Source organism: Colossoma macropomum, unplaced genomic scaffold (assembly GCF_904425465.1).
Source record: "Colossoma macropomum unplaced genomic scaffold, Colossoma_macropomum, whole genome shotgun sequence".
Classification (NCBI taxonomy): domain Eukaryota; kingdom Metazoa; phylum Chordata; class Actinopteri; order Characiformes; family Serrasalmidae; genus Colossoma; species Colossoma macropomum.
Genome location: NW_023494790.1, coordinates 39,926,794 through 39,952,470, shown reverse-complemented (window position 1 = coordinate 39,952,470; position 25,677 = coordinate 39,926,794). Strand labels below are relative to the sequence as shown.

Below are 25,677 nucleotides of genomic sequence, written 5' to 3'. Positions count from 1 at the left end.
CTGTATACTATTTCAGGTATTTTCTGTATTTAATCTTATGGTTGTTTAATATCGGCTCAATTACGTACGTGTATTATTAAATTTTTTTCTTGAGCAGCCTTAGTTTTTACACATTTTTGTGCTATTTCATTTCGGTTGAATGACTTTTATTCCGTTCTCTAATGAATTGCATTCATTACTTTTATTTATCATCATTTTTTGTTTCCGTTTTACATTTTGTCACTTTTTTGCGTTTACAAAAATATGTTTTAATAGTTTTCACCCCGATTTTTAGTCCCGTTTAGTTTCAGCGTGGTGTGTTTATATTTTGGAGGTTTGTATGAATGGGTGAAATGTCCTCCGACACGCCCCGTCTCTGTCCGCGGTGTGTGTCCGCCGTAAAGCGGCGCTCTCCGGGTTTCCCAGGCGGAGAAGATGGCGGCTCCTGGACCGGGGGAGTACTTCAGCGTGGGCAGCAGCGTCTCCTGCCTCACCTGCCTGGGCCAGCGCCTGCAGGGAGAGGTGGTGGCCTTCGACTACCAGACCAAGATGTTAACTCTGAGTATCCTTTTTTTGGTCGTTGTCCGCCGTCGGTTCCCCCCGATCGCGGCCCGGTTTCGCTGAGATGTGTCCGGCTGAGCGTGTTTACGCGCCGGGAGGAGCTGCGAGCTTTAGCCGCGGTGCTACCTCAGCTAGCGCTCTCGCGTAACTCATTCAAACCGCGTCCGCGCCGAGTTCTCCGGCTTTGTCGGTCGTGTCGCCGCCGTTAGCGGCTTTACTCGCCGGTCGAGCTTTGGCGGATCCGCTGTGGCCGTGTGTTCGCCGAATTATTTGTGGTTATTGATGAGGCTTCTTATTCGCCAGCTTCTTGTTCGAATTTACCCGTTCCACCTTAAATGGTGCAGTAGTTCCATTCTGGCGACCCAGGCGCTAGAATGGTACTGCTGCGCCATTTAAGGTGGAACGGGAAAATTCGTTTCGATTAGCTTAGCCTAGCCGTTTAGCCTGTCCTCCAGCGGGCGCACGTTAGCGTCAGTTAGCCCGCACACCTTCGGGCTTTACTGTAGCGTATCCCGTTACACATCTGCTCGTTTTTGAGTAAAAATTACTTTATAAATTCTGTAGTATGTCATATTATATTAGATGTAAATATATTGGGGAAATCACTCAGATGTCGCTGTGTTTATCGATTGGCTAACGCTAGCGTTTAGTTAGCTAGGTTAGCTAACCTGAATGCTTCCACCGTTTGTGTCAGCTACGCTAAATCAATCCACGATAACATGTTAAAGTTGTTCTTTGTAATCAATAAGCAGTTTGCAGTCACTGGTCAGAACAGCTGGCTAGTTTCAGGTCATTTATTCAGATTAAACCAAGTGCTCTTTAAAACTCTCCAGTTTGCTGGCTAGCTGAGTTCACACTGCGAGAAATGTCACTTAAGTGGACTTCATTCTTGACCCCGTGTGTTGGGTGTTAACTGGTGGATTTCTCCTTTTTCATAAGTTCCTCATAATTAAATGGTTAAGATGTAAACAAAGTCATTCAGAGTGGTTTGGTGTGAAACGCTCCGTTCTAGATAAACTTACAGAGTCAGAACTGTTCACAGTGGTGCTGATAGGAACCAGACGTCCACCTCTAAAAGCTCCCTCACAGAAAGTTACTACAGGAAATGGTTATGAATTCACTGCCTGAAGTCTGAGAGGTTGCCTTATGATAGTTTTGGTAGAAAGTTGTAGTCTTAATGTATTGATGGCGGAGAGGTATATGAAGGGCGTTGTGAGGTAAAATATTCCCCAAATAAAACCTACTTTTTCTGATTTTTTTTTTTTACCATCATAAACATTCCAGAAGACTCGTGTAGGTTCACTGGTGGTTCTGGATAGTAAATAAAATGTCTATATTTGTGTTGTAGTCATGGCGACTACTGGTTCCTATCACCACCACTGTAAAGACATCTGAACCATTTACATCAAACCACTCCAAATGATCTGGACTAAATTAGTCAGAAATTTAGAAAAATTGGTGGAATTCCCCTTTCATATAATAAGAAATGTCGCTTGAGTGAACATCGGTCTTGACCCCTGTTAAGTGCCTTGGGTGTTAACTTGGTTACAGGTGATAGTGGTTTCTTTATTTTGTGGTTTGTCACTGATTTCATGAGGTTGTTTCTGAGGGACATTGAGTGTGTGTGGTGTGGCAGGGTGGCTTTTGATTCATTCATCATATTTTCTTGGGTGAATAAGCCTTTTATTAATTTGGGAATGCAAATTTGGCCAAACCGAATGGCATGAAACCTTGAACTTAAAGGATGATTGCACTGATTTTTCAGAGTTTCCGCGTAATTAAAGAGTTAAGATGTAAACAGAGTGGTTTGATGTGAAACGCTCAGTTCTAGAGAAACTTACCGAGTCAGAGCTGTTCACAGTGGTGGTGATAGGAACCAGACGTCCACCTCTAAAAGCTCCCTCACAGAAAGTTACTACATGAAATGGTTATGAATTCACTGCCTGATGACTGAGACACTGTTTTATGATAGTTTGAGAAGATTTTAGCCTTAAAATTCATTCATGGTGGAGGGATACATAATACGCAGGACATTATGAGGCAAAAATAGTCCCCAAAGAAAACGTATTATTTCAGATTTTCCATCATCAACATTCCATATAAACTCAGAGGACTCGTGTAGGTTCACTGGTGGTTTTGGATAGTAAATAAAATGTCTATATTTGTGTTGTAGTCATGGTGACCCCTGGTTCCTATCACCACCACTGTAAAGACATCTGAACCGTTTCACACCAAACCACTCTGAATGACTTTTACATCTCAGTGATTGAAGTTCCCCTTTAATGTATGAGTTTATGTAGTCTGCTATAAGAGACACGGCACCAAAATTACCACTTCAGAGGCTTCATGGTCGGTTTGGGTTCAGGTTCAAATACAGGTTACGTCCTTGGATGCGTCCAAAACCACATGCTATATTAGACTCTGCGCAGACGAATGTGCTGCATATGCTGCTGTCGTGTTTTGATAAACTCTTTAGTACGTCTGTATGCGGTTTAGGACACAGCCTTTGGTTTGTTCTATTGCCGGAATGCTTCAGTTTTTATGTGCTGTATGGAGTCGTCCTCTGCCATAAGTACAGTTTCGGTGATTTGATAAGCTGCAGAATAAATGAGTCTAATGTGCTAAAAACACAGTTCACTACTTTAATTATGTGCTAACGCCCCACATATAGCTCCTTTATGTTTATTGGTCACTGTGAGAAATCAGTAAATCTACAGTCTTACTGTAGCTGTCTAAATCTGCTTTAGCGTATGTCCTACACTGTTAAAAAAATTGGTTCTTCAAGGGTTCTTTAGTAACAGAAATGGTTCTGTATTGAACCATGAACACTCAAAGAACCCTTTGCATGATTAAATGGTTCTTTGCATTGTGAAAGTGAACTGTTTTCAAAAAGGTTCTGTATATAACCATATACAGCACATTCTCCGTCAATCTGAAGAACCATTTCAGGATGCAAAGACAGTTTAATTATGCATGGGGTTCTTTGAGTGTTCATGGTTCTATTCAGAACCACTTTTTTTTTTTTACTAAAGAAGGCTTGAAGAACCATCTTTTTAAGGGTGTAGCTGGTCTTCTTTAAATACATTTTGCATTTACGATTCACGTTAGGATACTAGAACAAATGTGGTGAATTTTATTGCCTGAAATAAATAATAATAATCATTTATTATTATTATTATTATTATTATTATTATATTATTATTGTTATTATAGATCCTTTTTTTTTATTTTGGTTGTCTTGAGCTGTGTGAGCTGGACTGAAGCAGCTGGAGACACTTATATGGATGTTGTCTAGACACAGGCTGAGCTAATCTTTGACTAAAACATTGTCAAAATATTAAGTTTGGCTTACTTCAGTACTGACTACTGAGAAATTCCACGTCGAGTTTTAATACGTAAATATTCAGTCTTGTCAGCATCAGTGAGAACGTGTGCATGTTTATGTCAGAGCTTCTTAATTAGTCTGCAGTTTGTTGAGGTCTGTAAATGCACCCACTTCCAGCTCCTCTCAGTGATTTCTGGTTTAAAGCGCACCCACTTTCAGTGTGTGATGTAAAAGAAGGATTTGATAAGTTTTGTTCAGGAGTCGGTATCGAAGTTAAGGTGTTGTTGTTGGTTTAAGTAACAGAGTTTTGAGCAGTGCTCAGCCCTGCTCATGGAAGAAGCCCAGCTAGTGATGGTCTGTATTATTTTTGCTTTGTTTATAGCTGTGTTTGTGTGATTTTACATTTCCAGCATTTAGCAGACGCTCTTATCCAGAGCGGCTTACAAAAAGTGCTTTGTCTATCTAGAGAAAGTATCTTTGCTAGTTACCAATAGGTTAGAGAGAAAGCCAGTCCTGAGCTCAGATACTGCGGGGAACAGAGTTAAACACAGCGCAGTGCAGTACATTACAATAAATACTAAACCCAGTTCTCACTTAAGTGCTGCATAAAGAGATTTGGGCTCTGCTTCTCATTTAAGGATGGGAAGTGAGAAACTAAAATTGGCATGGTTTTCTGACGGTAGCAGATTTCAAAACCCCGCGTCACAGCGTCGAATTCTGCATCTACGCTGCTGGAAACCTGCGGAGAGGAAGAGGCGTCCAAAGCGTGGCTTCAGTTCTCTGAGAAAGATGATGTCAGTGCCGCTCGCAATGTCTGTAAAACGATCATTTCTAGTGAGGGTGGAAACACCAGCAGTCTGTTTAAATCTGCGTAGATATCTTTCAGTGCAACACAGGTTAAAATCCCATCCCAGGAATTTTGTGTATTTGATGCTCTACGCACAAGTGCCGCTGCTTCCCAACAGAGCATGCTGGTACCGAGGGTAAACATCCTGTTAAATTAACGCCACGCAGGCAGGCTTAGCAGATTTTATTTTTCTTTGACCGAGAAAAACAAAATAAGAATGAATGCAGAAGTAATGTTTTATCAGTCAATTTGTTTTCCAAGTTACATCCTTTCAAGAAAAGGAGCATCATCATTTATTTTTAATCAAAAGAGATAATGAAACAGCTGCGTTGACACTGAAAACCAGTGTAGGTCGACTTTTTTTCCCCACACATAAAATTGATAAGGGATCAGTAAGGGAATCATTAAAGGTGCCGTATACGATTCTGGAGAGAGAAGTAGGAAAAGAAATAAACCCCTCCCTTCAGTGCTCCGCCCCCCAAGTTCATGGATGTGCACTGCCAAGGCGAACAACACTGGTCTAGCAAAGTGTGTGGGCTTTTTCTTTTTCTTTATTTATTAATTTTTTTTTAAGGGTCTTCTTGGCCGTAAAACCCTTCGCAAATGTTGTACGGACAAATGCCATGATATGGCATTAGAGCAACGTTAGCTGGGTTGTGGGTTGGCAAACTGTTGCTGCAGTTGCTGCTGTGAAGCTGAGCAGTTGTTACCACGAACATTAGCAAACAGAACAAAACAATATTGATCTATTGATTCGGTGAATCAGCAGAAATAAGTTAATGTTACCCACCTGTCAAGCAGCCTCCTCATCCCTTTTCATGCCTTTTAACTCTCCTCATAAAGCTGAAATTGGCTTCTTTTTTGCATTTTCCTGTTCCACTTTAAATGGTGCAGCAGTTACGTTCAGGCGCAGAATGGAACTGCAGCATGATTTAAGGTAGAATGGGGAAAATATGCACCAGTTTAGCCAGTTTGTGTGTTGTAAGAACTGTTATGTGGAAAGCCCCTTTTTTTTATTCTGCTCTTAACCACATATCAGTTCATGAATTTTTACAGATACTCGAATATCCAAATTAATGAGTGCACATGTTTATATACTCTAGAGCTGCTCCTACACAAAATGTAATATGAGCACTAACAACATCTAAAGCTACACCGCTGATTAGACTTGTGTGATCACATTGCCTTGACTTAACTCCTCCCAGAATGTGCTTCCTCCAGCGGCAAGCCCAACCTCAACGACGTCATCCTGGTGAACTTAGCCTACGTTTCAGAGGTGAATATTGTTAATGACCGCACTGAGACTCCACCTCCTCTAGCATCTTTGAATGTGAGCAAGGTAAGGTCAGCTCTTTTTCCTCTGTGACCTTTATGACCTTAAAGGCCCGATCACTTTACCACTTTAATTTTCAACACTGGCTGTGTTTACATGCAAAGATTGCCAATCTGATTAAATACATTCCGATTACAGATTAAGACTGAGGTGTTTATATGCACACTTTATTCAACAGTCCGATGGAAAATCTCTGTTTACATGCTCACTACAAGTAATCCGATCCAAAATGACACGCATGCGTGGAGAACCACTTAGAGTAAACGTTACCATGACAACCAGCATCACGTGAGTCCAGTCAGAGTGAGATGAGCAGCAGTGAGCAGTGCTTGTGTTTCTAACTGCTTTAAAATGATGTCAGACTCAGGAAAACGTCCTTCACGTGTCCTTATTAAAGAAGGCCGAGAGGAAGACGTCGTGTTCTGAGACACATAAGCTGGACGTCCGTCCCACCGCCGTCTTTTAAAGATCAGAGCATAAACTTCGTCTCCTCTGCAGACCAGTTTCTGCTCCGCCATGTCGAACGGTATAAACTTTCACTATGACGCGACGAACATGATCAGAACGGACTTAAACTTTCCGATAGGGAATGTAATCAGATACAGGCGTTTACACAGATATTATTCTTCTATTTAACGGATTATTTACAGGATTACCCACCTCGATCAGTCGGATAGAAACTGTATTCTGAAAGGCCTCAATCGGACTAGACTATTCAGATTGAAGTGTTTACATGGACGTATTCTATTCCGATTGAACTATTAGATGGATTATTAACGGAGTATTAGGCTGCATGTAAACATGGCTACTGATATTTACACTCTGAATATGAGATCTGATATTTTTCTTTAAAAACTGTTAATTTAAAACTCATTTTAAAGCGTTTTGTTTGTTACGGCATCTCAACTAGAGGTAATATGACTTATTTTGATCATTTTTAATCATGATCGTCGATATCCTCAGTGCTTAAAGAACAGTGACCGACCGAGTTTCATTAAAAGGAAAGCATTATTTAGTCTTGTTTAACTGGCTTTAGTGCCGCATGGTATGTTTATTATGAATAATAATTGTATTGATTTGATTTTTATGGCAGATTGTGTTCATGGGTCAAAATATCGTGATATGTATCGCATCTCGTGAAATTATTTTTCCTCATATTGCCCACCCCGAATCTCAAGACCACACTCATCACTACAGGAAGAAATACCCAGCCAACAACATGACTTGTACAAAACTTATTAATGTATATATGTAGACTGCTGTGAAAAAGTGCCCCCGTCTGAATTCTTCTTTTTTTGCTAATTTGTCAGATTTAAATGTTTCAGATCATCCAACTAATTTTAATATAAGTTAGACAACACGAGTAAACACAAATCCTGTATCACCCGTGTGAAAAAGTGATTGCCCCCTAAACCTAATAACTGGTTGTGCTGCCCTCAGCAGTAACAACTGCAGTCAAACGTTTGCAATGAGTCTTTTACGTCACTGTGGAGGAATTCTGGTCCAGTCTTCTTCGCAGAATTCGTTTAATTCGACTACGTTGGAGGGTGTTTGAGCCTGAACTGCCCATTTAAGGTCTTCCCACTTCCCACAGTCCTGCTGTGTAACCCGACTGCGCTTGAGCATTAGGTCACAAACTGATGGGCGGGCATTCTCCGTCAGGATTTTCTGATGGAGAACAGAATTCATGGTTCCATCAGTTGTGACGAGTCCGGGTCCTGTAGAAGCAAAGCAGCCCTGGATCATCATGCTACCACCACCATGTTTCACTGTTGGCATGATCTTCTTATGGTGGAATGCGGTGTCAGCTTTACGCCAGATGTAACAGGACCCATGTTTTCCAAGAAGTTCCACCTTTGACCCATCAGTCTACAGAATATTATCCTAAAAGTCTTGGTGGTCATCTAGATGTTTTTTGGCAAATGTAAGACAAGCCTTTGAGTTCTTTTTGGTCAGCAGTGGTTTGTGCCTTGCAGCTCTCCCATGGATGCCATTTTTGCCCAGCGTCCTTATTGTGGAATTGTGCATATTGACCTTAACTGTGGCAAGTGAGGCCTGCAGTTCTTTAGATGTTCGTCTGGGTTCTTTTGTGACCTCCTGGAAGAGTCGTCAATGCGCTCTTGGTGAAATTTTGGTAGGCCGGCCACTCCTGTGAAGGTTCACCACTATTCCAAGTTCCTCCAAAAAAGTGAAAGATCTTACTACAGCCTGTAATGGTTGGTTGGAGCTCACAGTTCCACTTGCTTTTTGATTGCTTGTAAAAAACTGTAAATTTTCTGCGTATGTGGTCCTGTAATGTTAATTCAGTGATTCACGTCATGAAATGATGCTGCTTGTTACTGTTTTGCCAGTTGTTACTGGATGAGGGATCTGTATTATTATGATAATTGTTTGTTAAAATAAAATGACGTTTTTCTCTGAATTTCTTGGCTGCTGTTGCTCCATGTAATAGTTTGCTGTCTGTCTGTTTGTTTTTCTTCTTGTTTTTAGCTTGCCAATCGGGCGAGGACGGAAAAGGAAGACAAGTTATCCCAAGCCTATGCAATCAGCGCTGGGGTTTCAGTCGAGGGCCAGCAACTATTCCAGACTATACATAAAACGTAAGACACAAAAAGTCACATGCAGTGTTTTACATTTTTGTGGTAAATAATGCCAAACTAGGAAAAATGGACGAGTCAAAAAGCCAAGATAAATGATTCCCAAACGGCACCGGTACCTTGCGGTATATTGAACACTCTGGTGAACCTCTGATCACCTGATTAAATATTGATTTACATTATTTTGACCAATATTATTTACATTTGTTGGATCACATGAACACAGAATGCTTAATGCACAAATAACTAATTTGATAGAGGACTCATTTGCATATTACTGCCAGTATTGCAGTAATGATTAACGAACGATATACTGTGCATATCGTATGGTGACGTAAGGCTTTAGAGGCTGAGAGTTCGGTTGAGATTGAACCGCTCTGCTGCGCTCTCGTCAGCGGCGTGCCTCTGATCAGTTTCAGTGTCCGATGTCCATGTTCGTGTGACGGTATATTTTCGGCCTCTGTGTTACATGAGATCAAGTTATGTAGGCGGATTGTTGCACTTCACTAAGCGCTCTTGTACAGATTGTCAGCACTTCATTTTGGCCTGAAGGAAATAATAAATTAGTAGCTGTAGCTTCACCTCTGTTGACCTTTAAAGAAGAAAAAATGCAAATAAAAAATCAAATTATATTTTACATATTTTTCAGCCGTGGCAGACTGGAGCTCTTCAAGGACTGCAGACACCGCAGATTAATAATGCATATAAATGAATATAAATCCACTCTCGCTACTGTTTGTGTAGTATGTGACCACACTAGAGAACTCTTTACTTTCACGGTTCTACTGTGCGATGGGAAATGGACACAGGTACCCGACAGGGCTATGAATAGTTCTGGATTCAGATTTGTAACTGAAAAACGCCAGAATGTGTCCAGGGTGGAAAGCAGAAGTGACCGCAAATCTCCCAAACAGCTGTGTCAGACAGCGACACTTGAACCAGCTGTATACTTGTAGTTTAAACATCATTAAGTTTGAGTTATCATTTTAAAGATTCTTGCTTTTGCCCCACCTCTAAAACATCATCTCATTTTTGATCCCCCCTCCCACCACCCCACTTCAAGGGTTCCATTTAGAACATTAAACACTCAGAGAACCCTTTGCATGATTAAACGGTTCTTTCCATCGTTAAATCGTTCTTCAGATTGATGAAGAATGCGCTGTAGATGATTCTATATAGAACCTTTTTGAAAATGGTTCTATGTAGCACCAAAAAAGGGTTCTGCTATTGTTACAGGTTTAAAATCGCAACAATAGAAGAACGCTTTTTGGTCCTATTTAGAACTTTTTATATAGGTTGTTTAGAACCATATAAAACATTCTCCATTAATCTGAAGAACACTTTCATGATGCAAAGGGTCCTTTGAGTGTTCATGGTTCTATATGGAACCATTTTCTGTACTAAAGAACTCTTGCAGAACCATCTTGCGTTGAGAAAACTGTCAGCTAGATTCTTTCACAGATAATTCACAGCACAGAGGAGGGAATCGGTTGTGATTTCCAGTTGATGTTGACTTTAAATCCACTGTTACACTAAATGTGATTTACTCAGTAAATACTCTGATTTGCTGCTTCTGTCACTTATTTCTAATAAACCTTTCTTTCTCCTCTCCAGCATCAAAGACTGTAAATGGCAGGAGAAGAACATTATTGTGATGGATGACGTCGTAATCTCGCCGCCGTATCAGGTGGAGAACTGCAAAGGCAAAGAGGGAAGCGCTTTAAGTCATATACGCAAAATTGTGAGTCTTTCCCTCTCGCGCCACCTCACAGCCCTGTGTTCAGTTCCAGACCATTCATTGTGTTCCTTTTCAGTTCAGGACTCAGGGCTGTGTTTCAAGCCAGTGTCACAGTAAATACATTTATTTATTTTTTTTGTGATCAAGAATTTTTATTTCACAAACAACAAGGGATAGGGGGCAACAGACAGCCAGAGACATAGACAGCAACAATGATCATAGGTACAACATCACAAAATTAAATAAGGGATGAACTGTCCATATTCAACGTATACCTTGCAGGAAATCCAAAATACGTAACACAAAAGTTTGCCATGTTTCAACAGTCATGTGCTTAGCATGGTTAAGTCGCGCAGCCGTACATTCAAGTTTTGCTATGTTAAGTAAATTAACAGCCCAGAATGATTCCAAGTGAAGTCCAGGTGTGATCCAGTTTTGTAGGATTGTCTTTTTAGCAGCAGTAAATCCAGAAAACAATAGTTTACTCTGTATAACCTTTAGCCCTATATTGGAGTTGTCATTCAAGAGACACAAACATGGGTCATAATTATATTCAATTTCCAGTAAATCAGACAACACTACAGTAAATACATTTATATCTTGAACCGGGGTGAGAGTTGTGGCAGAAATACAACATAATGCTTGAAGACAGATTCATGATACAGGAGAAGTAGCGATACTTATTTTTACAATGATGTTTAAGCAACTTTTGACATTGCACTGCAACAAATACATTTAAACAGGAGTTTTTGTTATGTTTGTAATGAAACATGCTTGGTAGTTGTTCTAGAAGTACTGACAATGTGCATGATATGCTCATAAAAGCATACTGTGCCACAGTTTATTCTTAAAAATGATGGTTTTTCAAGGGTTCATCCATTGTACTCTTCTATTGTTACAAGCTTGACATCGTAACTGCAGAAGAACCCATTTTGGTGCTATTTAGAACCATTTTAGAAAGGGACTATACTGAACCATATACAAGACATTCTCCATCAATCTGAAGAACGCTTTAAGCATGCAAATAGTTCATTAAGTGTTCATAGTTTTATGTAGAACCCGTGTCTTTACTAAAGAACACTTGAAGAACCATCTTTTTTTAAGAGTGTAGTTGTTAGCTAGTTTGAAGAACGAAGTTTGGTTCTATATTTCTCCTGAGCGCCTCCAGCTGTCACACAGGTTTATATTCTGGATTAAATTAATATATTAAGTACACACATTAAAAAGATGGTTCTTCAAGGGTTCTTTAGTAAAGAAAAAAAGATTGCTGAACAGTCAAAGAGCCGTTTGCATGTAGAAGCTTTTTGAAAAGGGTTCTGTTATTGTTACAAGCTTAACGTCATAATAGAAGAGCCCTTTTTGGTGCTATATAGAACCACCTTCAGCACATTCTCCATCAATATGAAGAACCATCTTGCAAAGGGTTCGAGTGTTCATGGTTCTATGTAGAACCATTTTCTTTACTAAAGAACCCCTGAAAACCCATCTTTTTAAGAGTGCAGGCAAACGCAGCTTGAATTCACTGATCTTTGCACAAATTGCCCCTTACTTCTAATGTAGTTGATCACCTGAGACGCATTTGGTGTAATGAGTTTCACATTTGTCCTGGAGCTACGAGGCTAAAGTAGCTAACAAGTAATGGAAGCTATAGCCCACCAATTAGCATTGTGCTAACTGCATGCCTAATTCACACACTTGCCTCAAATGGTGTGGAGGCGTTCAGTGTCTCTAATAGTCTTGATTATGTGGTTCCTGACACTGTATGACTCACTGTTATCTAGAAACATTAGACTAAATTCAGCTGTCAGTGGCTACTACTGTTTTAAAACGGGTGCACATGTTTTGTTTGGCCCATTGAAGAGTTGATAGTTATTTATTTTGTGACTGTGGATAATAAAGTACTGAATGTGTGCTAATGTGTTTTATATTTAGCCAAAAACGGCCATCAGCCAGTTTATTATGCGTGCATCCCTAGTTATTTGCTACGCAACGTACTTTTGACGAGTGGCGTGCCGTGGCGTGGCGTGGTTTAGCCAATTTTAAGGGCAGTGCCATCACTCTAACAGTCACCCAGTCTCATACTGGACTGGACTGCCCTCAGCGGTGCTACAGTTCCATAACTATAGTTATTTATGCAAGTTCCTCCACTGTAATAATGCACACAGGCTTCAGCCCATTACTGCTATACGTCAATGTGTCCGCCATATTGGTACAGGCAGGACTGGCCTGTAAACAAATAAAAGTAAACGGGGAGCTGCTGTTATGCTGTTATGATGTTTACTTTTCTCTACCGATTTCAGTGAGTTGTTTTTATATTCAGGGGTTTATGATCTACATAGAACGCAAAAAAGTTTTGTCTGCAGCTTCAAGTCTCGATAGTTATAATCACTATACTGAAGAGAGGAGTGTGTATCAGCGTTTAGGCTGACGAACTGAATTACTAACATGGTGGAAAATAATTTGCTGTAAGGAACTGTAAAAACTTACGTTTGGAGACGTCCCTATATAATTCCATGTACATTAAATGTGATTTTTTTTTCTTTTTTTCTTTAAGTTGTGAAAGACTTGCTGTCAGTTTTCATGTCTGTCACTCAGCCGAGTAGCTTGTCATAAAGATTGGTTTGAAGAAAAACATCAATATAGATGAAAATCTTGATTATTTTACCAATTTAGTTTATATTATTTCTTATAAAGTCTTAGCTTTCATAGCTGGCAAGCATTATTGCAGACGTTAGCTATTAATATTCTGACTCTGGTGGTCAACTAGTTAGCTCTTAGCATAGTGTTATAATGGCAAAATACAGCCAAAAACAGCAGGTCAGTCTTACCTGTGAAAGGGGATTCCCTGAGATCTCGTTTGGACTGTGTGATGGTTTGTACTCCTCAAGCTGCACATGACTTCTGAAAGTTATGAAGTTACCCAGACCAATGTGGCGGCGACATTGATGCAAGATCCAGCAGCCGATGCGGCGTTAATGAGTGTGTCTATAAGATTGCCTGACTGTATTTGGGGTAAAGGTGGGGGGGCTGTGTGTAAAATAGATTTTTTTTAGTTGAATTATCACTTTTAATTTAACCTTTTTCAAGAGTTACCATCATCTTCTCTCTCTGTCGTAGGTCGAGAAACATTTTAGAGATGTGGAAACTCAGAAGTCGATGCAGCGTTCACAAGCACAGCAAACACAGAAGGACTCGTCGTTATCCTCCTGAGGCGGGCGCGGCGGGCGTGGATCGCCCGGAGAGGGCCCCGCGGGCATCAGCGCCCCGAGAGCCGGGCCAGAACGGCGCTCCTCTCTCTCCTCCTCCTCCCCTTCAACGCCGCAGTCAGAGGGCGGCGGTACCAAGACCCCAGGGTCTTCAAGATCAAACAAAAACAAATGAAAAACTAAAAAAAAAAAGATAAATCAGAAAAAGTGAGGGTGGAAAGAGTTAATTCTAAATTAGATTTATAAAGATAATTTAAAATACCAACTATTAAGCAACCCATAGTTTTCCTGACTAACTTCCAGCATCTTATTCCCTCTCTTTCTCCCTGTGCTCTCTCTCTTCCCTCTTCTCCCTCCTTCTCTCCTTTTCTTTTCTTCTTCTCCCCCCTCCTTCATTTTCATCCTTCAATTCCATTTTGTCAAAAAAGGAAAAAACAGAGCAGTCAGAGAAGCTTGTTAGCTTTTTTTCTTCCCCCAGATTTTCCTTTTTTGCTGTCTTCATGTTCTACATGTGTCTGTATTTTCTGTATTTTAAACAAAACAAATGTGACTTGAAATGCCACACTTTAAAAAAAAACGGACATTTTCTAAAATAAAAGTAACAAAAATTCTGACTGTAATGCTGTAATTTTCACCACTTTTTGCAAAATGCTTCACACAAAAGCTTTAATCTGTTCCGGGAGAAGAAACGCCGGACACCTTCTCATAACGTCTGCCGTTCCTTTGACCGTGTGCTTTATACCGGTCATCATACTGACGTATGAAGTGGTCAGTGCGTTAAGTTGTTGTTTTTAATGCATTTTATGTCTGTTTTGTATTTACACAACAGGTTGAACGTTTGGAAAGCAACAATAAAATTGTCAAAAATTACTATTTATATATCGCTGCTGTCCGAAGAAAAATAAGGATCTCCAAAATAGCGAGTTTACAGGAGAGGCCAAAACCGTCCTTTACTTTTAGTGTAAATTAATGTAAAGTGATTTCATTCGAAGCAGTTTTGAAGCATTTCTTTTGATCCATTTAGCATTGTCACAAAATGTAAAGAGCAGCTGCTCAAATGACGTAGAAAAGTAAAAATGGAGATACATGATTTTTCTTTGGACAGTGATGATATATTTTCTTTTATGTGCAATAACTTATTTTTTCAAGACTTTCAGCTGTTGCAGATTCTCCTGAAGGTGCATCAACTTGGTGTCTAAAACATTTCAACAAAGACTGACATGACAGCTTTTCCACAGAATACGTAGAGTAAGAGTACAGCACTGCAACACTGGTGGGAATATTCTGGAACAAAACTGCGTTGGTTAAACTACCCTCACAAAAAAGTTGACTGAAGTGTGTACTTCTTTTAAACTAATAATAAATGAGTATGCTTTCAGTATACTTTTATGTATTTATCAGAGATACACAACACAAAATTATACCTAAGTATACTTGGCTTACATGTACAAGTACACAGAGTTTTTTTATAGTTTTATTAAGTATATTCAGCCTATACTTGTACTTAATCTTGTGGTTGAGATTTATTTAAGAAAAGTATAAGTGAGCATAAAGTGTCACAAGAAGCAAGTAGGCCTGGGTTCGATTCCCCAGCTGGGTAACCCAGGGTCCTTTCTGTGTCTGTGTGGGTTTCCTCCCACTGTCCAAAGACATGCAGTCGTTCCAGTGGTTTTATGTATAAGTTTAATTGTGATATACTTCAAAGTATTCTTTTATAAACTATAAACTGGGCCAATTTAGTCCCAAGAAGTACTGAAATAGTACACTTACAAGTAACCTACTCGTACACTGATATTAGTATACTTACTACAAAGTATACTTGGGAAATATACTTGAACTTTACTTACGTTAATAAAATGAACTTGTTTTTTTATGTAAGGGTACCCAGCACATTTTTTGAATAATGAATATTTTTGAAGCTTATGCATCAACTTGCTTCCACACTTTGACCTGTACTGTGTATTTATACAAGATGGTGGAGTTACACAAAAAGGAGACCTGGATGAAGTTCCCATAAGCGTAAGGGTTAAAATGAGGCTGTGGAAGGGATCTATGTGGGATGATTAGTTGATAATAAGAAAGAAAAAGGAGAAACTCCTTCAGAGCATGAGGACGAACCACACAGGAACCGAGAAACATCTCAAGAGCGTGAGGAAGAGGAACGGGGAGCCCATCCTCGTCTGGGCGGCACCATATGGGTCATTCTTCATTTGGAGTGGGAATTCAGGTGGATTTTTAAAAATCAGTTTCTTTCATCTCAAAACTAAATCATCTTATGTCCATTAACATCTCCTGGTATCATACATGCAGAAAGGAGAGCTGAACTCCAAACATAGTTTTACAGTCACTGGTGTTGTATGAATGTGGTGTAACACCAGTGACGGTGACTCCAGTGACATTCTGGTTCAAACAGGATTCTGTAAACTGGCTGACTCGTTGGCTGATCAGGTGACGTGCAACTATATAAAATCAGTAATAAAAATGATATTTGGAATTATTTAGACAAAATTTTAATTAGCCAGCCATTAAAGCCCAAAACACCAGTGACACATGGAAGTTCTGAGCTGCCTGATAAACAAAATTATTAATAAATTAATTAAATATAGTGAGCGAGTGTGACTCGCCTTCTCAGGCCTTGAGCTGCTTCCTCTCCGATGAGCCTCGACTCAAAGAAGCAGTTAAATAGAGCTGAAAATACTGTGTTAAAATGTAAAATAAGAGTCCTGAAAACACCAGAGACCAAAATCTGTGACAAATAATTTTTAAAATAAAATACATATTTTTTAAACATAGTATAAGGTTAATGATATAAAAAGTAAACATGAATCTGTTTTATACAAAGTTCAAAGTTAAACCTCTTTAAAAAAAATTTTATATTAAAAAAGGTTTGAAAACTGGTTTAGTGATGAGCTGTTTTACAGATGCAGAGCGACTGAAACAGGATAAAAAGAGAAAAATCAGAGAATCATAAAGGAAAAGTGTCATTTAATCTCAGCTCAACTGTGTAAATGTACATACTGACTTTTGTAGCTGTGCCGGATATTTTAAGCATCTTTTTAGGCCCTGAAAACTCTGTGACATGGTTTCCCCTCCAAATGGAGAACGACCCACATAACATTCTCTATTGAACCCCTTTTTAAGGACGGCAGGTTAGAAGTTCATTAGGGAGCTCTGAGGGGTCCTAACATAACACTTGATTACATCAAGGTGGATAATGAATTATTTATAAGCTGTTCTAGAACGTAAAACCTTACTTGATGTGCTCATTAGAATAATGTTTTAATGGTTCCTAAATAAATCATGAAGCTGGGCGGCTTACTGCTGAAACTGATCTGGCCGATTGCATCATTGCTGACAATGATCTTTGATGTTTCCGTGTCTGAAGTTACACCACGGCCTAAATCAAAGACTGGCGACAGGAATAAGCTGTCGAGACTTTTCCACTATGAGGGGTGAGTTTATTTACAGCAAATCCGAGACGTCGGTGCTGTTTTATTAATGTCTGCCTGCCAAGGGCTCTTTGTTTTCTCTAATGGTGCAACTTGGAGATGAAGTGAGTCTGAAGAGCACTGAGGGCTATCTAGGCTGGTCAGTTTAGCTGTTGTTTACTGGTAGAGTTCTAGTAAAGTAGGGACGTCTCAGATGAGGGGTATCATGATGACAGGAATGATGCGCAAGTAGCTGTAATTAGAACTCTCCTGCGGAACACGGTCAGACTCGGAGAAGAACCTGTGAAGAATGGCAAAGAGTTCAGAGCATCGAATGGTATGGTAGTGTGTTCAAGAGATGATTACGTGTCAGTTTTAGGTTAGTTTATACAAATGTACTTTATTCACTGGGGTATCCCACTTCTGACACCAATTCATCAATAGATGCATCATAGAAGCTATCAGTTCTTGTTCCTTCAAGAATTCACCCTGGATTGTGGTCACTGGGTTACACAGAAGAACAGCAGTTCTGTGGAAGGAGCCCACGGTAAGTCTCTTACAATAAAAGCTCATAGATGGAAAAGTGATTTTGTGCTGGTTTCCCAGACCTGGATTAAGCCTACACTCTTAAAGATGATTCTTCAAAGGTTTTTAGTAAAGAAAATGGTTCTATATAGAACCATAAACACTCAAAGAACCATTTGCATGCTTAAAGTGTTCTCTGCAATGTGAAATGATTCTTCTGATTGATGGAGAATGTGCTGTTTTCAAAAGGGTTTCGAAAGGGTTCTGGATTGTTACTATGTCAAACTTGTTACAATAGAAGAACGTTTTTTGGTGCTAGACATAACCATATACAACACATTCTACATCAATCCGAAGAACAGTTTCACTATGCAAAGAACTCTTTAAGCATGCAAACCTTTTGAAAAGGGTTCTTCTATTGTTACAATGTCAAGTTTGTTAAAATAGAATAACCCTTTTTGGTACGTTTCGGTTCTGTATAGCACCAAAAAGGGTTCTAGTATTGTTATAACCTCAGACTTCCAAAAATAGACTAAACCTTTTTATAACCTTGTTGTATAGAACCATATACAACACATTCTCCAAAGAACCCTTTCATGATGCAAAGAACCCTTTAATCATGCAAAGGGTTCTTTGAGTGTTCATGGCCTTATAGAACCACTTTCTTTACTAAAGAACCCTTGAATCTTTTTAAGGTCTTGGACTGAATTGCAGATCCTATGGTGAAATCCAATTGAAACCTTTTAGTCTAGGTTTAGGCTTAATCTGGGTCTGGCCCTTCATCATTTTCCCTTTCAGGGCTGGGACGTGATTAAATATTGTGCTGATGCTAATGATAATCTGCCCACAGTAAAATAAACCATCCAACCATCTGTCAGCACATCTGCCCAGCAGTGTTGTCTGGCATGATAATGACTGACTCGAAGTCTTGCTGTGCAAAATGGTCAACGGATTAAGGGATTAAGCTCTTTATATAATTTCTCTTATTTTATGTAATATAGAGACAAATCCCGTCTGTGGAACCAATCAGATTAGGCTGTTGAATTCACTGCAGTCACACATGAGGTTTTCCGGCTCGGAAAAGAGCAGCACTGCCATGGCTTCTGCTGGAACTGCACTGTTTCCGTCTCCTTTCCAGCTTCACCTTTCAGCCTGCGGGATGGACAGGAGTGAGTAGCAGGTTCCGGCACCGACGCTGGCCGAGCAGTGGACTCAGAATGTTCAGGGTCATCTGTCTTTTGCCCCTCGCCTTAACTCTGGTGACGGGTTCCAAGCTGTGTCCTCATCACTGCCTGTGTTACGGTAACTCTGAGATGGTGGACTGCCGAGCCCGCGGGTTCACGCACATCCCGCACGGGATCCCTCACGGTACCTGGCTCCTGGACCTCAGTGAGAACAAGCTGTCTCAGCTCCGGAGCTCCACGTTCACTGGGATTTGGACTCTGCGCATCCTTTTACTCCAGAACAGCGGCATCCAGGTGCTGCAGTCTCGGGTGAGTTCTGGCTCTGAGCCCTGTTTTACTGTACACTACCGTTAAAACATCAGACTCACACCAGTAGATCTGTTAACAACACGTCATGGAGGATTTTAGATGTTTTACTCAGGATTTCAATATTTACATTTTGGGAATAACAAGAAATCATATAAAATGACAATATAATGTCAATAATTTTATTCTAGATATTGATTTTATTAGAACTTCATTCTATATATAAATTTTATTAGAACGTCATTCTAGATTTTAATTTATTAGAACTTCATTCTGGATGTTAATTTTACTAGAACTTCATTCTAGATATTAATTCTATTAGAACTTCATTCTGTATATTAATTTTATTAAAACTTTGTTCCATATATAAATTTTATTAGAACCTTATTCTACATATAAATTTTATTAGAACGTCATTCTAGATATTAATTTATTAGAACTTCATTCTGGATATTAATTTATTAGAACTTTATTCTGGATGTTAATTTTATTAGAACTTTGTTCCATATATAAATTTTATTAGAACTTTATTCTAGATATTAATTTTATTAGAACTTCATTCTATATATAAATTTTATTAAAACTTTGTTCTAGATATTAATTTTATTAGAACTTCATTCTGTATATTAATTTTATTAAAACTTTGTTCTAGATATTAATTTTATTAGAACTTCATTCTATATATAAATTTTATTAGAACGTCATTCTAGATATTAATTTATTAGAACTTTATTCTGGATGTTAATTTTGTTAGAACTTTATTCTGGATGTTAATTTTATTAGAACTTTGTTCCATATATAAATTTTATTAGAACTTTATTCTAGATATTAATTTTATTAGAACTTCATTCTATATATAAATTTTATTAGAACGTCATTCTAGATTTTAATTTATTAGAACTTTATTCTGGATGTTAATTTTGTTAGAACTTTATTCTGGATGTTAATTTTATTAGAACTTTATTCTAGATACTAATTTATTGGAACTTCATTCTGGATATTAATTTATTGGAACTTCATTCTGGATGTTAATGTTATGAGAACTTGAACCTTCTGTAAAGTTACTGCATCAGAAATATGAGGTTTTCGTATGACGACGAGGTTTTAAGCCTTTTCAGGTAGAAACTGTCTCAGTCAGAATGAATACAGTTCTATATGGAACATCTCTGCTCTGTTCCAGGCTCTGTCGTCTCTGTCTTTCCTGGAGAAGCTGGATCTGAGTCACAATGACCTCCATTCGCTCACCCAGGACTTCTCTTACGGCTTGACGGCCCTCAAGGACCTTCGGCTGGCTCACAATTCCCTAGAGCGCCTCGAGACTCGCTCCTTCGCCCACCTGGAGAGCCTGGAGAAGCTGGACCTGAGTCACAACCACATTCGGGTCATCCAGTGCGGAGCGTTCCATGGCCTTACCAGCCTGAAGCAGCTCAACCTGGCCTGGAACCAGCTGCCCATGCTCCACAGCGGAGTGCTGACCATGCAGCAAAGGCTCAGCATCCTCCTCCTGGGCCACAACAACATCTCCAACATTGACACAGAAGCCTTTACCCCCCTGCAGAGCCTCAGTTTGCTGGGCCTGGAGGCCAACCAGCTGGGGAACCTCAAATTCAAGACGTTTCTGAACCTCCAGACGCCCAGCACGCACCTGCAGCTGTCGGAGAACCCGTGGGTGTGCGACTGCGAGCTGCACCGCATCTTCAGCAAAATCCTCCACGTTCGGCGCCTCCACATAGACGACTACTGGAACATCACGTGCCACTCGCCTCCCCTGCTGGCTGGGGCGTCTCCGGCCTTGATGGACAGCCAGCTGTGCATCGCAGAGACAGCTACCGTCCTGGTCATCACGGCGACCGTAATGGTTACCGTCGTGGCAGCAATAGCGATGGCAGAACGGAACCGCAGGAAGAAGCAGCTCAACCTGGGAAAGCAAGGGAACGAGCCGGAGACGGAACACCATAAATGAGACCAGTGAAATACAAAAACAGACTGTGTTCTCTCAGGAGCCCAGCGAGGAGCTCTGAGAACCTGAGATCAAAAATAAGACTCCAACAAGATCAACAGGACCGGTCAAAAGTTTGGACACATGTACTCATAGGGTCTTCCATATTTATACTAATTTTTCACATTATAGAATAATAGACAAGCGTATGAGATGTGAACAGCAGCCTAAACCCACAACTCCAATAAAAGTGTTGCTGCTGCAGTGAAAGTAAATGAGTCTTTCCAGAAAACAACTTTAGTAAAACTACAAAAAACAAGTTCTGAAGTCAGAGATGTGACCAGTCATGCAGGAGTACAGATGCTGTCACCAACAGATCAATCAAATTAAACAGAAAATTCAATTAGGAGTAAAGGAAAGAGGTTCGGATGGCGAAAACAGAGAAACATAGCAAAAAAATATCAACAGTACTTTATAGTAAATAAGTAATTCTTTGAATCCATTTGTCTTGATTGTAAGAGAGATTCTGCTGGTAAAAACACTATAATAACATTAGAAGAAATACAAATAAACAATATTTTCAAAATTATGGTTCTTCAAGGGTTCTTTCACAAAGACAGTGGTTCTATATAGAACCATGAGCACTCAAAGAACCCTCTTCATGCTTAAAGCATTCCTCAGATTGATGAATGTGTTGTATATGGTGCTATATAGCACCAAAAAGGGTTCTGCTATTGTATGTTGTTGACATCATCATAATAGCAGAACACTTTTTGGTGCTATGTAGAACCATTTTCAAATAGGTTCTATACAGAACCATATACACCACATTCTCCATCAAACTGAAGAATGCTTTAAGCATGCAAATGGTATATATATTAATAATATGTTATAAATAACGTAGTATATAAAGTACACACTTAAAAAAGATGGTTCTTCAAGGGTTCTTTAGTAAAGAGAATGGTTCTATATAGGACGATGAACACTCAAAGAACCCACTGAATGATTAAAGTGTTCTTGCATGGTGAAATGGTTCTTCAGATCTTTTTTCATGTTCTCCATCAATCTGAAAAAAACATTATGCAAAGGTTTCTTTGAGTGTTCATGGTTCTATTGAAGAACCATCTTTATTATGTAGTTGATAGCTAGTTTGCAGGACAAAGTGCGGTTCCATGTTTCTCCTGAGGCCTCCAGCCATCGCATAGATTTATATTCTGGATATTAATATATTATGAATAACTTAATAAAGTATTGACTTAATTAACTTAATATATAAAGTACACACTTTAAAAAGATGGTTCTTCAAGGGTTCTTTAGTAAAGAGATTAGTTCTATATAGAACACTGAACACTCAAATAACCCTCTGAATGATTAAAGGGGTCTTCGCATGGTGAAATGTTTCTTCAGATTGTTGCATATGGTTCTATATAGAACCTTTTTGAAAAGGGTTCTATATAGCAAAAAAAGGGTTCTGCTGTTGTTACAAGCTTGACATAACAATAGAAGAACCCTTTTTAGTGCTATACAGAACCATTTTCATAAATGTCCTATATCGCACCATCTTCAGCACATTCTCCATCAGTCTGAAAAACCCTCATGCCAAGGGTTCTTTGAGTGTTCATAGTTCTATATAGAACTATTTTCTTTACTAAAGAACCCCTGAAGAACCGTCTTTTTTTTTAAGTGTCTACTTAATTAAGTACTGACTGAGCCAAAGCAGGTGCTGGATGGTAACTGCGACTAATACTGGGCTTCTTTGAGGAAACGTTTGGGAATGTTTAAGGAGGTTAACACACATAGAAATGAATGGATTTTGTATTAACGTTATTTGAATGTATCTAATTAGTGTCTTTCTGTTCCAATTACTACGTTCCTTCCATATGGTTTAACATAAACACCCATGCAAAGGGTTCCTAATTCTGTCCTTGGCTTCCATTCAAAGGCTCTCGGTCTCTGAAGTGGAACGAGACCCAGTTAAGACACGGGAGTGTTCGGTCGGCGAGTCTTTAAGCTGAATGGCAGTTGAAACACACAAAGACTTGTTTACATCATGCAACTCAATACCTGGCAACCCAACACGGACCTAGAACGACCTGTTGTTTTATTAACGCAGCGTTGCTTTATTTAACGTGGTTGGCTGTGGAGATGGTCTTCTCAAGATGCTGAGCTGAGACAGAAGCACATGATTAAATAAGGGCTACTGAATACAGCAATACAAGCAGTAATGGATCTTTAACATTTAATCACTGAATATATTTTATATTCAATATATATGAATATAAAATATATTCAGTGATTCAGTGAATATATTTCACTCACATCCAGTGATTGGTGGCATAAACTTTCCTTAGAACTCTACAACACAAATATAGACATTTACTATCCAGAACCACCAGTGAACCTACACGACTCTTCTGAGGTTCATATGGAATGTTGAAGATGGAAAATAGTGGAAAATCTGGAATAATAAGTTTTCTTTGCCTCACAACACCCTGCATGTACCACTCCACCACGAATGGATCATAAAACAGTGTCTCAGTCATCAGGCAGTGAATTCATAACCATTTCATGTAGTAACTTTCTGTGAGGGAGCTTTTTAGAGGTGGACGTCTGGTTCCTATCAGCACCACTGTGAACAGTTCTGACTCAGTAAGTTTCTCTAGAGCAGAGCGTTTCACACCAAACCACTCTGAACGACTCTGTTTACATCTTAACCTTTTAATTATGCAGAAATTTTGGAAAAAAATTGGTGGAGTTCCCCTTTAAGCAGGGTTAGTGTTTTTAGCATCCCCATCTATCCACAGACATTTGTATTTTCCTGTCCACACTGTCTAATCAAACATCTTTTCTACATAAAAGTACCAAGAGAGTAGGCCTGCCATAAATGACTAATTTGATAGTCAATTATCTATCTATCGATTATCGATTAGGATTATGAATCACTAAATTACCAAATAACTCTTATGTAGCTATCAGTTTTAAATTTAGCTTGAAGTTGGTTTATGCATTTGCTAACTAACAATGAAGACGATAAAGACAAATAACCTGAACTTGAACGCACCTCAACAATAAGACGACGATGCAGTGTTTAAAACTGTAAACACTCTGGAAAGTGAACAGGGTCGCTGTGAATAATAGTTACTTGCTTCTCCATTTCAACTTACGATTCCAGAGAACAGCATTTCGAAGTAGATGTTACATCTCAGCTCATAACATGAAGTAGGACGGCTTTCAACATTAACATTAGCTAACTTACCGAGATGAATCCAGAGAACTTGTAGAGAAGAGAATTACCACTCTGCAATTTCTTCCTGGCTTCTCAGACGCTAGAGGGCGCTCCCGAGCGAGTGCAAAATGTTAATATAAAGCAAAATCATCGTTTATAAATACTAAAACATTTGTTAGACACACTGCTGTCAGATTTCTAAGAGCTTTTAAACTCGAGTTATGAGAGTTTAAAACGGCGCCTCATGAACATTCAGTGAGTGAGTCAGTGAGTGCAAACAGCCAATGAGCTGCTCCGCTGGCCAACCAATCAGCACTTGGTAGCAGTAATGCTAACCAATCAGCACTCAGTAGCAGTAATGTTAGTGCTCTGCTGCCCAAAACCCTGTTTGCTGTAGAAAGAAGGAAACTTACAATATTGACTATTTGAGCTCCATTCACACCCATTCATTGAGGACTCGCTCGTGGGCGCCCTCTGCTGTTTTGCAGTCATGTCTTTGATATAATGGGGGAAATAGGAAGTGGCCAGACTCCTCATAAACCGGCTCTGATGAATCTTCTTTGTCCAGTGAGCCGACGAGTTTCCTTTTCAGATGCTCCAACGTGGACGATGTGCTCCCATAGCCAACTGAGGTCGGCTTTACGAATAGCAACACTGACAACCTTTTTTCTGAGTTTAGTGTGAAATTTTATCACACTTTTTGTTCTTGAGGTTGCCATCGCGCTTTTATTAACCCTCCAGTGAGCGGTAATGTCATAACATTCCTAATGAGCACGAGAAAGACGTGTAACGATGTCACCAACTAATCAACTATTAATTTAGTTACCAACTAATTTGGTCGTCTATTTTAGTCGACTAAGTCGAATAATCGTTGCACCCCTACAAGAGAGTGATGCGAAACTGTACAGATGTGAACACGGTCATTCTGAATGTCCAATGCAGCCCATATTTTTACATATTCACACCAGACGACATAAAAAAAATCAACACAATCTGTTAAATAAAAAAATTAACTGTTTAATGGACGAAAGCAGAATGACATTTTATGTCAGTTGTAAGGAATGAAAAAGATTGTAGCGCTATGAGCCAATAAAGAAGGAGCAGCCCTGCAATGGCTTTAAGACATGAGTGACAGCTGACCAAAATATTCCCTTTTCACCCCAATGTACAGCATAAAACAGCATAAAGCCTTTCACCCAGGCCCTAATTATCATTCATCTTTAATATGGTCATTTTTAAGACATACAGTAGAACTGTCTTGTTTTTAAATAAAAAAAAAGCTTAAACAGAATGTAAACAGTCCCTTTGATGCATGTTGAACAGCACAGATGGCATCATGTAGTTTCAGACTTTAAATAAACATGAACATAAACAAAAAGATTTATGTCCATATAAGTAAATACAGGTCTATGCCGTTTATCTCCATGGGAAAAATGAATGGTGCTTTTGTACTGGATTTCATTATTATTGTATTGTATTTCAT

At 39.3% G+C, this 25,677-nt stretch overlaps 2 protein-coding genes across 2 annotated transcripts; both read left to right on the top strand.

The window, feature by feature from the left end:
• The first annotated feature begins 376 nt into the window (after window positions 1–376).
• lsm12b (LSM12 homolog b) lies at window positions 377–14,206 on the top strand. The gene is made up of 5 exons (XM_036573380.1): window positions 377–541; window positions 5,918–6,051; window positions 8,536–8,645; window positions 10,257–10,383; window positions 13,498–14,206. Exons 1-5 carry the CDS (start codon window positions 415–417, stop codon window positions 13,588–13,590), a joined length of 591 nt encoding a protein of 196 aa, XP_036429273.1. The 5' UTR covers window positions 377–414; the 3' UTR covers window positions 13,591–14,206.
• Window positions 14,207–17,227: 3,021 nt separating this feature from the next.
• On the top strand, window positions 17,228–20,992 carry LOC118808784 (leucine-rich repeat-containing protein 17). Its single transcript, XM_036571661.1, has 3 exons — window positions 17,228–17,561; window positions 18,678–19,032; window positions 20,210–20,992. Exons 2-3 carry the CDS (start codon window positions 18,757–18,759, stop codon window positions 20,990–20,992), a joined length of 1,059 nt encoding a protein of 352 aa, XP_036427554.1. The 5' UTR covers window positions 17,228–17,561; window positions 18,678–18,756.
• The last annotated feature ends 4,685 nt before the right edge of the window (window positions 20,993–25,677 follow it).

Excerpts from the sequence above, each read along its gene's own strand:
- LOC118808784 (XM_036571661.1), top strand. The coding sequence starts at position 18,757 with ATGTTCAGGGTCATCTGTCTTTTGCCCCTCGCCTTAACTCTGGTGACG. Across the intron at positions 19,033-20,209 it reads TCCAGGTGCTGCAGTCTCGG|GCTCTGTCGTCTCTGTCTTT; the intron begins GTGAGTTCTGGC and ends GCTCTGTTCCAG.
- lsm12b (XM_036573380.1), top strand. The coding sequence starts at position 415 with ATGGCGGCTCCTGGACCGGGGGAGTACTTCAGCGTGGGCAGCAGCGTC. Across the intron at positions 6,052-8,535 it reads CATCTTTGAATGTGAGCAAG|CTTGCCAATCGGGCGAGGAC; the intron begins GTAAGGTCAGCT and ends TCTTGTTTTTAG. Across the intron at positions 8,646-10,256 it reads TTCCAGACTATACATAAAAC|CATCAAAGACTGTAAATGGC; the intron begins GTAAGACACAAA and ends TCTCCTCTCCAG.